Below are 13,589 nucleotides of genomic sequence, written 5' to 3' on the forward strand. Positions count from 1 at the left end.
TGCCCTGAGCTGCTCAGACCTTCCTAGAGTATTCTGACTGGTTCTGAATAGTAACTTCTGTCAGTCAGAGGAGACCTGAAGCATGACTCAGGGACAGCGACTGATATGGGGACAGAACACAAAGCCAAATTCCAGGAGGATGATGGAAGGAACCTGAGACATCTGCCCACAGGCAGGAAGGACCGGTGGATGGTCATGATTCCTGCCTTCAAGCAACTGACAGGTTTCGATGTGGGTCTGATCTGTTTGGCCCTCTAGGGATGATCAGGACCCGTTAGTGAAAACACTACAAGATTCCATTTCGGCATTTGGGAGAATTTTCTATTGATCACGGATGTCCCCACATGGAATGAGCTATTGTGAGAGGTAAGGAGCATTCTTTATTGAGGGACATCTAGCAGAGGCGTACAGCTGCTGTAGAGGATGATAAAAGGGCTGGAAAAGAGAGTCCAGTGGCCATCTCCTGTTTTATTTCTCCCCTCTTCTTGTAAAGGCACTCCTACTTTTCTTGGGGAACCACCCCTCACCCATTCTTAGTCCCATGGGTCAGGTGGAACTGAGAGTGCATCTGGCTTCAGGGACAGGTATGCTTCCTGGCCTGGTGAGGCAGAGCCTTGCAGCGCCGCAGCCACAGAAGCAGCCCAGGGTGTGCTCACGTGACCCGTGCTGGACCAATCAGAGACCAAAAAATCCCATTCTGTGAAAAGGGACTTGAAGCAGAGAGGATGTAAGCCTGGAGATGCCAGGGGCCTCTGGTTATCACATGGCGGGGGGCTGACTATGAAAGAGCCCCGAGCCTCCCCCCACCAAAAAAAAGGGAAACAGAGAAAACAGGAGCAGAGTTGCAGAGAGAATTCTAGTAACATCCTTTGTTCCCCTGAAGCCCCCCATGCCTGAAGCCAGGCTTATGACTAGTAAGATCCCTTTTTCTCTTAAAGCAGGGTAAGCTGCATTTCTGCTGTCTGCCACCGTAAGAGTCCTGATCACTAAAGATGGCCTCCTGGATCTCATTCAGTTTAATTTTACTATGGCTGATCCACATCTCACACTTAAAGCAAGGGCCACGTGCATGGGCTTCTGGAATTTGAAGTGCTGCCTCTAGTCATAAGAACAGACTCCACTTCTAAAGGGGAAATAGAGAATCATGAAAAGGTAAGTTATGAAGTCAAACCACCTCCCGCATCAGTAAGAGGCTGGCAGGCGGGGCAGCTGCCCAGGCCAGAAGATAGGCACAGGACAGACACCTGGCCTAGTAGCCGCTCCCATCTCCTGCAGCCTCACTGCCAGAATGTGGCTTGGTAGAGCCCTAGGACCCCAGCTCAGACATGGGGAGTGGTTTCTGTTCTTAGGGATCACTGGCAAGCTACCATTTAATAAGCACCTACTAGATACCAGGCCTGGGGACACTTGGCCCACCTCTATGTATTAAAGCGGCCCCCTGTGAAGTTGGCATTGTTACCATCTCCATTTCCGAGATGAGAAAACTGAGACTCAGAGAGACTTGCCCAGGGTGCAGTGATAGGCGGTTCTGAAACAAACTCCAAAAGCCCAGCCACGCTGCCTCCTGCTGGTAATGACAAGGGGCCCAAAGCAACCAAGTCTGGGTTCTCCTTGCAGCCTCCCAACACTTTACTTCCTCACCTGTAAAATGGAGTGCGTGAGGATCCCCAGTCTGACCAGAGAGCAGCCTCCATAGTTGCTTTGAGGTCTGCGGGAACTATTATTATGTAAAGAGTGCCGGCCACCGTTCCGAAATTAGGTATAACTGATGCAACACAAAGGGGCCGTGCTGTGCAAAGTCAGACAGCCAGGCTCTGTCCGCGCCTCTCTCCAAACCCCTGTGGGCTGGGTTATTTCCTTTGTTCCACAGGCACAGGCCTGGTAACAAGGCAGCCAGGAGCTCAGCTGTAGACATTTTTTTTCATTATTTTCCAGCCTGTTAACCTCCATCACAAGTCAGGCTGCTGTCAGCCTAAATGAGAACTGAAAAGATTTATCTCACTTGTCCCAGGGCTCAGCTCAGGAAAAAGACCCTTCATTTCCTAAAGGCCTGGATGACCCTTTCTCTGTGAGTCACTCCCACCCAGGAAAAAAGATGTGACAGCAGCAGCCGGCGGGGGCTGGGAATGGAACCACCACCCCAAACTTGCAGATGTCTGGATCACTTCAGTTTGGCTTTGCAAAGCACTGTGTAATTTTTTTTTTTCTTTGCACTGTATTTACCTTCCTAATTATGTTTGCTTATGCAAATATGAAAGTCAGCCCACATTTCATAAACACAACCCCAGAAGGAGACCAGAAGCATATTGTGTGGCAGAAGAAAATTAGCCTGCGATTACAATTTTGCTATAGAAGTAATCCTCACAGTGGACAATCCAAACGCAGACCATGGAGACATGATTATATTTTCAATCAACTCGTCCCCTTCTTTGTGCTTCTAGCAATCTCAGGTCACCAAACCCCTGAAACTGGCACCTGGCAAGAAGAGATGAGCTAGATTCTTTTGGTGATAATAGTCCCTTAAATCTGCATAATAATAGTCAGCTTTCATGAGCATTTACTAAGTGCCAGGTGATGCTCTCCACGCTGTACACAGGAACAACAAGCCTGTTAATCCTTCCATCTGCCCATGGGTATTTATCTCTATCCCCATTTCACAAATGAGGAAACTGAGGCACAGAGCATTGAAGTAACAAACCCAAAAATACACAGCTAATAAATGATGGAACCAGGATTATGAACCCAAGAACTTAAGAATTCTGGACCCAGAGGCCACATCCCAAACCACTTTGTAATAATGCCACTCTCCCTGCACACCATTTGTTTAACCCTCACCCTCCTGGGAAGTAGCTGACCTTAACCCTGCAGGATAGACAAAGAGGATGAGTTTCACAGAGGCTAAATAACTCGCCCATTTTACAGACAAGGAAACTGACATCCACAAAAGTGAGTTTAGTTCTACAAACATTTGCATAGCACCTTGTATATGCCAGGCACTGTGCAAGGAACATGGGATACAGAGACCTCAGTGCTCCTTCCACACTCAGCTTCTGGTTGTTTATATGGGTAAAACCTTTCTGAAGGCAATAAGGTACACTGTCAAAAGCCTTAAAATGAGCATACTTTCAACTCTAAAATTCCCACTGCAGAAACTGATCCTAAGAAAGTAACAGAGAATGTGACAAAGAAGCTCACAGCAGTGTTATTTATAAGAGTAAAATAACAGAAATAAACTTAAGTGCTCAACAATAAGAGATTAAATAAATTAGGGTACATCTATATAATGAAATACTATGTAACCATTCAAAATGTTATAGAAATATACTTATTGATGTGAGAAAATGTAATATAGTGTTATGTAATTTGTTAGGTGACATAAGCAGGCAGTAAAATCATATATGCATTATGATCTGACTTGGAAAAAATGCATATGTACACTAGAATATATACACATTTAAGCACTCTCAGAAAATGTATTTGCATTTGTACACATAGGATATCAAAGTGATTATCTCCAAACAATGCCATTTCAGGTTATTTTAATTTTTGTGTGTGTGCTCATCTCCATTTTTTAAAATTTTCTACAGTGAACATGTACTACTTACCTAGCCATGCAAAGGTTTCTATTTTTGTGGCAATGATTGCTGAAGTGGCTAAGACAACACACTCTTTAAAAGGCACATCCAGGGTTCAAACAGGCTCAGCCCTCAGCCACTTGCATCCTTCAATGCACCTGCCCCTCCTGTTCCCTTGTCTCCAAACCACATCCCACCCTGGCTGGTATAGTGTTACCATGGGCCAGCTTGGGGCAAAGACCTGGGACATGTGGGGCAGCCTACTTGCCCACCTTTTTGAAGAGTCTGATGACATCCTCACTGATCTGGGAGAGGCGGACGATTACATTGTTCATGAAGATGTCATTGAGGGTGGCATGGTCTCGGCTCTCCCGCCGGGTCTGATGCAGAACCAGATACCAACAGTTCACAGGCGAGAGGAGGTACTGGTCCTTCCTGTGGAAACCAAGAAAGCTCAGGTTGGCTACATTGGAACTGTAATCAAACTGTGGTTTATGCTGTCACCCACCTCAGCTCTTTTGACTGCCATGGTGCCCCTTCAAGGTCAGTCTTGTTGTTACACATTATACAGCTGGGGAAACAGGCTGCAACAGCTGAAGGGATCCTCCAAGGTCACAGACCAGCACTGTGGCCAGAACTCAGGTCTTTGATGCCTATGCGGTTCTACTCTCCCACTGAATATGGTGCTTGCTCCAGGTACCTCTACCTTCTGGGAAGAAGCTACTTCCCCTGGGGCTAAGAAATACTAAACCAATTGTGTTTTAAATATTATACTTGTATGATTTCTGGGACTATGCAATAGAAAGAACAAAAAGTAGATACTTCCACTCCCCCATTCTGCCTCCCTCAACCCCTGTAATTTTCTTGGGTTCTTAACTTATTTGTTCTTCCCTAGGGATTGGCTTCTGTCTCTTGGGCTCTTGGAAACACATGCCTTTGCCCCTCCATGGAGCTGTTGGGAAAGGGGCTAAGAGGGTTCAGATTCTGTATTCAGGAGGAAAAGTTAAGGAAAATGCAAGTACCTACAAGACAAATAAACTCTTCGTCCTGCAGTGACTGATAGGTTATTAGCACTCTCTAGCTGCGTGTGATGCTAAAGCAGGGGTTCTCAAAGTGTGCTCCCAGACCAGCAGCAAAAGCATGACCTGGGGACTGGTTAGAAATGCAGACTCTCCAGTCCCACTCCAGACCTGTTGAGTCATGCACTCTGGGGGTGGGCCTGCAATCTGGGCTTTAACAAGCCCTCCAGAGGATTCGGATACTCACTCAAGTCTGAGAAACACAGATTCTTACACTATTGTTTCCCAAAGCTCAGGATGCTAATGAGACCAGAGAAAATCTGTCTCTTGGCTCTGCAGATGCTCCTCAACTTACTTTGGGGCTACATCCCAATAAACCCATCACAAGTTGAAGATATCCTAAGTTGAAAATGCATTTAGTAAGCTCAAACTACGGAACATCATAGTTTAGCCTACCCTACCTTACACGTGCTCAGAACACATTAGCCTGCGGATGGGCAAAATCGTTGCACACAAAGCCTATTTTCTAATAAAGTGTTGAATATCTCATGTAATTAGTTGACTGCTATCCTGGAAGTGAAAAACAGAATGGTTTTATGTGTACTTAAAATATGGTTTATACTGAATGTGTATCACTTTCACAACACTGTAAATTCTCAAAATTCGAAGTCGACCCATGGTCAAGTTGAGGACCATCTGCATTTGTAAAGACCCCTCTGTGAGCCTCAGGAAAGGGTGGATACACCGTTCTCCAGGAAGGAAGAGAAAGGGCAATTCAAAAGCGAAACCAAACCAACAACCTTTTCCTGCCACGCAGGGCACGTGTGCTAAAGCTCTTGTCCTCTGACCTGGAGTCTCTCCCTGACTCCTTTCCAGTGTGGAGAGAGATGTTGGAAAGGCAGGATGTGAGGGGAGAGGCCCTCCCACCACCTAAGGTGGCAGCTCAAGGGCCACCCAGGCCTGCCTTGTCCCACCCCTGTCCTGAGTGTGGACCACCTCCCGGAGCTGGCCAAGGTTCTGCTCTCAGAAAACACAGCCTCCCACTATTAGCGTTTTTGAGGAAGGCAATTGATATGGTTTGGTTGTGTCCCCACCCAAATCTCAACTTGAACTGTATCTCCCAGAATTCCCACATGTTGTGGGAATGGTCTTGGGGGCCAGTCTTTCCCGTGCTATTCTCATGATAGTGAATACGTTTCATGAGATCTGATGGGTTTATCAGGGGTTTCTGCTTTTGCTTCCTCCTCATTTTCTCTTGCCACCACCATATAAGAAGTGCCTTTCACCTCCTACCATGATTCTGAGGCCTCCCCCGCCATGTGGGACTGTGAGTCCAATTAAACTTCTTTTTCTTCCCAATCTTGTGTATGTCTTTATCAGCAGCATGAAAATGGACTAATACAGCAATTCTGCTGACTCCCATTATGACCACATCCACCTTCCCAAAGCCAAGCAGAAGGACCTCTGAACTGCTGTCCCCACCCAACCCCCACCACCCATCTCTCCCTATCTCCTGGGGCTTGGGAAGGTAGGTGGGGGAGGGCTACCTTGAATTCAAGGAACTTTTCTTTTTCTCACCAAATGTGCTAAAAATCTATCTAGGCAGCAGAAATTTGAGAGAAGAAAATTAGATTTAGATAAAGGACGGGAACTATCTAAGGAAAAGGGGGGACGATGAAGCATTTAAAACACTGCTGTGAAACAAACGGATTTCTCCTTAGCTTATAGCCTACAGAAAAAGCCAGGACACTACAATTAGACCCCAACTAAGAATCCCTCAACATCTACTGTGTCAGGTCTTGGGTGGGCTCTGGGCACCCAAAGGTGGCCGTGATGCACACTCTGCCTTGGAGGGGCTCACTGATGAGTGGCTGCATCAGAAAAATAGAATTAGAGAGGAAGGTGGTTCCGGTCTATAACAGAGACACACGCAGAGCATGGGCTCTGCTGGAGAAGCTGCAAAAGGCATCGTTCTTCTCTAGTGCATTCTGGGTACCAGGAACATGGCCCCTTCTATTCCCACTGGAGTCTTCACGCTTTTCCCTCTATCTGGAATACCACAGTCCCTGCTCTTCTCATGAAAGCCTGTTTCTATTACTGGAGGTTCAACTTAGATAATACCTCCCTAGAGAACACTCCCCTGACCACACGCTAAGGCAGTGGTTCTCAGTGTGGCCCCTGAACCAGCAGCAACAGCATCACTTAGGAACTTGAAAATACAAGTTCTCAGGGCAGCCCCAAACCACGTACTCAGAAGCCCTAGGGCTGGGCCCAGAATCTGTGTTTTAACAAGCCCTCAAGGTGACTTGGATGCATACTCAAGTTAGAGAACTTCTACTTAAGGAGTTTCCATCTCTCCCCCTTATCCTACTGTGAGCTCTTTGAGAGCAGAGATCATTTCCATTGTGTCATTATGTCCAGCACCCAGCAACGTGCCTGCCATGTAGCAGATGCTATGGAAGAGAGACCCATGAAAAAAGGTTGCATTTGTGCTGGGTCTTGAAGGATGGGTAGGAGTTTTTCAAATGGTCAGAAGTCAGAGAGAGGGTGGAATTGTGGGTACAAGGAACAGTGGGTACAAATATAGTGAAGTAGCTCAGAAGAGCTGGAATTCTGAGTGTGTTAGTGGAGGACTGTAGGACATGAGGCTGGGGATACAGATTAAAGGCCCAATTGTGTGGGACACTGCCAGACTAAGGGGGTGGGACCCCTTATCTTTTAGACCACGTAGTTCTCAACCTGTCCTGTACGCTAGAATCACATGGGGAGTTTTTTAAAAAAAACACCAAGACCCAGGCCCCATCCAAGACAAAATCAGTATATCTGAGGGTAGCGCGTGGTACTCATATTTTTATACTCTCTAGAAGATCCTAATGTGCAGCCAGAGTTAAGAATGCCTGCATTAGGCCGGGTGCAGTGGCTCACGCCTGAGTCCCAGGGCTTTGGGAGGCTGAGGCAGGAGGATCACTTGAGTCCAGGAGTTCAAGACCAGCCTGGGCAACAGAGCAAGACTCCATCTCTACAAAAAATTTAAAAATTAGCCAGGCGTAGTGGCACACACCCATAGTCCTAGTTACTTGGGAGACTGAGGTGGGAGGATCACTGGAGCCCGGGAGGTGGAAGCTGCAGTGAGCTATGATCATGCCACTGCATTCCAGCCTGAGTAATAGGCAAGACCCGGTTTCTAAAATAAATAAGAATGTCTGCTATGGGCAGTGGGGAGTCATGGAAGTTATTTCAGCAGAGGTAGGATATAACAAACATGTGTTTTGGCATGATCATGGAAGGCAGATTGAAGGATGAAGGGATGGATGGGTAGGTGGGTTGATGATTGAGCAGGGATATGGGGCTTTTGGTAAGAGGACCAGGCAGGAGGTAATCTTGGTTCAAAAGAGAGATGGTGAGGCCCGGGTGTGGCTTGTGGCCAGAGAAGGATGGACTTGAGAGACTTCTCAACAGGAGAGCAGATCCTCTTGGAAACTTCCTGGAAAGAGCAGAGAGAGGAGGAAGGAGCAGAAGGTGATTCAGAGGCTCAGATCTCAGGCGACTGGGTAGATGCTGATGACATGAACTGAGATAAGAACTGCAAGGGGAGCAGTAGGTTTGGACAGAAAATGCATTGCTTGTCTCATTTTCACTGCTTCCTAGGTGGTGATGGAAATGGAAAGATTAAAAGAGAGATGGGATAATTGAGCTGTTACCTAAATTACTTCAGGGGCTTAGCTGAACCTGGGAGGCAAGAAGTGAACAGCACCAGGGAATTAAATGTGCAAAATTATGGAAGCCACAGCCAGAAGGTGAGTTTCAGAGGGAAGGAAAAAGACAAGTGATCTGGAACTGATGGGGAACTGCTGGGACAGTTTGGGGACCATTAACTAGGTCATCTAGCCAGAAAGATGAGATGAGAGGAAGGGCAGAGAGGACAGCGCTGTCCTTATCAGAAGCTGCAAGCCAGGAGGCAGTGTGGTGTTTTAAGACAGAATTGCAGGAGGCACAATGAGCCAAGGCAAGGAGGAGGATGTTACCCAAAGCAGCTGAAGACTCAAGTTGAAGTGAGCAGCTGCTGCGAAGATTCCTTCCAGCCCTCATTCCCTCCTTGCATTTGTGTGTCTGTGCTCGGCAGGACTAGGTGCTGCGAGTGCAGTAGCAACCAAGGCTGCAAGATCCTGCCCCACAAGTCTTCCACTTGAGTAAGGAGATTCACAAGGAACAGAAAGTGGTGAGGCAGCCTCATCAATGCTGTCATGGGAAGGAGGCTACGGAACAGAGGGGAGCCTCCTTCCCAGATCTGGTGGTGAGGTGGGCATGCATGGCTTCCTGGAGGAAACACTTTCTAGACAGAACTAAAGATTGGACTGGAGTTTCACAGGGAGGAGCCTTCAAAGGCCCATTTGCGATGAGCAAAGGCCCAGGGAGGAGCAGGAGAGGGAGAAGCAGGTAGGGAGAGGGCCCAAGCATGGTATTCTGGGGTAGGAGAGTGAGGACAGCAGGTGAACATGGAGACTGAGGCAGGGGCCACTTGGCAAAGGGTCTGTAACTCTCATTAGAGTTCGAGCTCCGTCCTGAGGTCAGCAGGCAGCCCTTGAAGTGTTTAGAGGAGGGGAGTGAAAGGGTAAAACTGCACTTTCAAACTCTCACTCTGGCTGCTGTGCAGAGCTGGGGGCCGGGAGAGAAACTGAGGGATTCAAGAAAGGCTTAGGTAGGAAATTGACTGGACAGGGAGATTGATGGGATGGAGTTGGAGCTGGAAGTTGGGAGAGAGCAAAAGATGTCCAGGATGACTCCCCAGTTTCTGGTTTGGGCACCTGGAGGAGCAGAAGGAGCCTCTGTGGAGATGAAGAGGAGCAGGTCAAGGGTGGGGCGGGGAGGGAGGACGATGACTTCAAGTTGAACAGGACGAGTTTAAAAGGCCGTGGGGCCTCCAGATGGAGCTATTGGGGCTGGAGAGACAAACATGGAAGCCAGCAGCAAGGAGTTGGATGCTATTTAAAACCACAGAACAACAAGGAAGGCTTTACAAATGCTGTGGCCACATGGCAGAAGAGGTCAATCCCCGGGAAGCCTGGCAAGGCTGTGGCCGAAGGGCTGGGGCAGGGCCAAGCCGCGGCAGCGCCTCCCCTCCTGCTTCCCTGAAAGAGGGCAAGATGAGACAATGTGCAGCCCAGCCTTCTCTGAGATGCTGTCCCAGGCCTGCCATCCGATCAGCGGCCCGTTCTCTAGGTCCATCCCAGCATGGGAACTGCTGGTTCTGCACCCCCACTTTCTCCTAGCCCTGGTTCCCTCCTGTGGGGCAGGTCATTTGTAGTCTAAAAGACTGGGCTGAACTGTCCAGGGCCAGGGTCAAAAGTCGCTCTGTAGAAAGCTGGAATCTGTGGCCTTGGCCACAGTGGTACCAGGCAGGGTCTCACCATGACTGAAAGAAGAAAGAAGGCCCACAGGTGGGACTCAGCACAGCAGTAGAGGACAGAAAGCCACCTGGAAATGGGCATGGGTGTTCACCAGTGTCTGCCATGCTAGCTGTGGACTCTGGGCAGGCCACCTATCCCCTGTGGCCTGGCCACTCACACCATGGAGTCACTCTGGGCTTAAATGCCAGAAGAGAGCTCTGCAGTCATTCTTCAGCAGTTCATGCATTCCATACATTTTTGTTGAATATTTCATACAGATCAGACCCCAGGGACACAATCTTGAGCCCAGCAGACACAGTTCCTGCCTTCATGGAGCAGAGAGTCTGGTGAAAAGACAGACACCCACCACTAGCCCAATAATGTGGGTAGAGTTAGAAGTGCAGAATGTGCTGGAACAGACGGGAGCCTGTGCCACGAGTGCCTGTAACAAGGGGGCTGGCCTGATTTTTGGGTCACTGAAGTGTCCCCAAGGAAGGGGTCATTAAGTTGGGCTCCAAAGGAAGAGTTGGAGGATGCTAGTGAAAGGGGCTGGGCAGGCAGGCTGGCGGGAGAAGGCTCCAGGCAGAGGGAACAGAATGGGCAAAGGCGCCTTGGGCGCAGAGCTTGGGGCATTTAAGGAACTAAGTAAAGAACAGGCTGGGTGGAGTGTGAGGCAAGGCAGAGGAGGAAGAGGGTGCAGAGTGAGGCTGGAGGGGGCCTGCAGGGTCTCATGCACTCCATCCTGTCCCCATCTGGCTCATACTGGGACTGCAGGAGGGAGGAAGCACGAAGGCCGCGGACGGCAGAGCCAGACACAAGGCTGAAGAAAACTTAAGCCTCTGCCTTCTCTGTTCCCGGGGTTGTTTGCCCCTTTTGAAAGCGGAACCCCTTTGACCTGAGATCCAGCTCTCTGTGCCAGCAGCCACTTTTGTCTTCTGCAGCCTCATTTTTGGAAGACGTCAGAACGAATGAGGGCCAGTGCTCTCGGCCAAGGCACTCAGAGCGACCCTTCTGCTTCTCCGATCTTTCATGCAAGTGTCGACCCAGCAGGCAGAAGCTGCTGAACTCAGACATCACGTTAGAACTTTTGCATATGTATGTATATATTTTCTTTTTTTATGGCCAGAAAATAGCAATGAACATTTCTGGTGAGTCACAGCTTTCTTTCTTTGGCTAGGGGATCTGGATATGAGGTTCCAGGAGACTGCAGCTAGGGGAGCCAGGCCTTGCCAAGCTAGTGAGTTGGGAAAATGAAATTAGCAGTGAGCCAGTTTCTCCAGCTTCTCGGCTGAGGGCCGGAAAATTCCGCTTAGCAAACAAAATCCATTTCCAAGCTTGCAGAGCCCCATGTTCCAGATGAATCCAAAGCCGCTGCCCTGGGACCAGGGTCCCTCTGGGAGGAAGGCAAGCTGCTGCTCAGGCTTGCTGCCCCCTTCCAGGACCTTCTCAGGCCTCACACTGGGCTTTCCTCCCAGAAATGCTACCTCAATCAGTTCTATGGTCAGAAAGGTGCATGTAATCTCCTGCTACCTAAGCTGCCCCAAGCAGGATTCGGGATTCATTGCACTTGCTTGTAGCATGGATCATTAATTCAGTCAATAGTGTGTGCCTGTTCACACACTATTGTGTATGAACACACAATACAATGGTATGCAAAATGAGCCACACTTCCTACTTCGTGGACCTTACAGTCTAGTGGGGGGGGGTCTCAGATAACAATCAGATAATCACAAAAATCAACAGAAAATGGCAGCAGGAAGAAGGGCTCTGAAGGAGAAATGCATGGAGCCTGGAGAGTCTTTAACTGGGGCTGCCCTCCCCTGGGGAAGGCAGAGGGAAGGGAGCAGCAGGGGACCCTGGGGTCTTTCTCATCAGTGAGACCTGAGCTGAGCTATTTCTCCTCCTGGATGCCCTCCCTGGCCACCCACACACCCTACGTCACCCTATGTCATTGTCATTACAGCACTCCACACCAGATGCTTGTCATGTTCTTTTCCTTCTTACTTGTGGTCTTTGTCCCCTCTCCAGCTTATGTCCGTCCTACTCATCAGTGCTTCTCTGGTGCCCAGGCCAGCCTGAGCACACAGGCACTCTCAGAAAATATTTGTTGAGTAGGTGAAAAGTGCCCCCTGAGCTCAGACTAGAAGGATGGGTAGGTTTTAACACAGCACAGCGATAAGGAAGAGCATTCCCAGAAATAAGTGTGAAGGTCTCATGGGCACGGGCATCATCTAGAACTGACAGAAAGTGAGTGTGGCCAGAGGGCAGAGAGGGACTGGATGAGGGTCAGACAAGACTGAACATGTAGCACAGCCAGGGTCCTGAACGACAAGATGTGCATACTGCTGCGTCTAGAACGACAGGGCTGTGTACTAGATTTCTAGGTGCTGTCACATAGGACCAAACATTGAGTGGCTCAGACAACAGGTATGTGTTGTCTCACAGTCCTGGAGGCTGGAAGCCTGAGATCAAGGTGTCGGCAGGGTTGGTTCCTTGCAAGGGCTGTGAGGGAGGATTTGTCCCAGACCTCTCTCCTGGCTCCTGGTGGGTTGCTGGAGATCTTTGGTGTCCTTGGTGTAGACACAGCACCCCAATCTCTGCCTTCACCTTTCCAAGGCATTCTCCCTGTGTGTTGGTCTCTGTGCCCAAAGTTCCTTTTTTTGTAAAGATACACACCAGTCATGCTGGATTAGGGGCCTTCCCAATGACCTCATTCTTACCTGAATACCTCTATAAAGACCCTGTTTCCAAATAAAGTCACATTTTGAGGTACTGGAGTTTAGGACGCCAGCATAGGAATTTTGAGGGGACACAATTCCACCCTGATATGGTTTGGCTGTGTCCCCACCCAAATCTCATCTTGAATTGTATTATAATCTCCATGTGTCATTGGTGAGACCAGGTGGAGATAATTGAATCATGGGGGCGGTTTCCCCCATGCTGTTCTTGTGATAGTGAATGAGTTCTCACAAGATCTGATGGTTTTATAAGGGGGTTCCCTCTTCACTGGGCACTCTTTCTCTCCCCTGCTGCCCAGTGAAGAGGTGCCTTCCATCATGATTGTAAGTTTCCTGAGGCCTCCCCAGCCATGCAAAATTGTGAGTCCATTAAGTAACCCTTTTCTTTATAAATTACTTTATAAATATTTACTTATTTAAAGTAAATAAATAAGTAAATAAAATATTTACTTATTTAAAGTAAATATTTATTTATTTACTTTATAAATATTATCTCCCATCCACCAGGAGTTCCCCGAGGAGTGTGAGGCTGCCACGCTGGGAGCCAGAGAGCGCAGTCCAGGGCCTGGCTCTGGCACTATTTGGCAGCCCTGAGACAGAGTCATCCTGAAGGGTACCAATTCCATCCATTGAGTCCCCTGGCCAAAGCAAGCTCTGCTTATCAGTTGGGGTGCTATCGAGTCAAGAGGCTGGGGTTCAAATGCCAATTCTGTCCCTCACCAACAAAGTGAACTTGGAAAGTTATTATAGTTAAATCTTCTCTTTCCTATCTGTGAAATGAAGTGACAACTACCTCATAGTGGTGCTTGGAGGACTAAATGGCACAACACATGCAATTTTCTTAGTGTCAAACCCTGCATATAATAGTAA

The 13,589-nt window shown here is 48.5% G+C and overlaps 1 protein-coding gene across 5 annotated transcripts in view; it reads right to left on the reverse strand.

Moving 5' to 3' along the window:
• Positions 1-13,589, reverse strand: part of SRGAP3 (SLIT-ROBO Rho GTPase activating protein 3) — a 321,293-nt gene that overhangs the window by 116,934 nt on the left and 190,770 nt on the right. For all 5 annotated transcript variants that reach the window (XM_050778617.1, XM_050778616.1, XM_050778615.1 and 2 more), the window contains exon 3: positions 3,848-4,010. In XM_050778617.1, coding sequence (XP_050634574.1) covers positions 3,848-3,910 — 63 coding nt within the window. In that variant the 5' untranslated portion in view covers positions 3,911-4,010. The remainder of the gene's footprint in view (positions 1-3,847; positions 4,011-13,589) is intronic.

The sequence above is a fragment of the Macaca thibetana genome, chromosome 2 (assembly GCF_024542745.1).
Source record: "Macaca thibetana thibetana isolate TM-01 chromosome 2, ASM2454274v1, whole genome shotgun sequence".
Classification (NCBI taxonomy): domain Eukaryota; kingdom Metazoa; phylum Chordata; class Mammalia; order Primates; family Cercopithecidae; genus Macaca; species Macaca thibetana.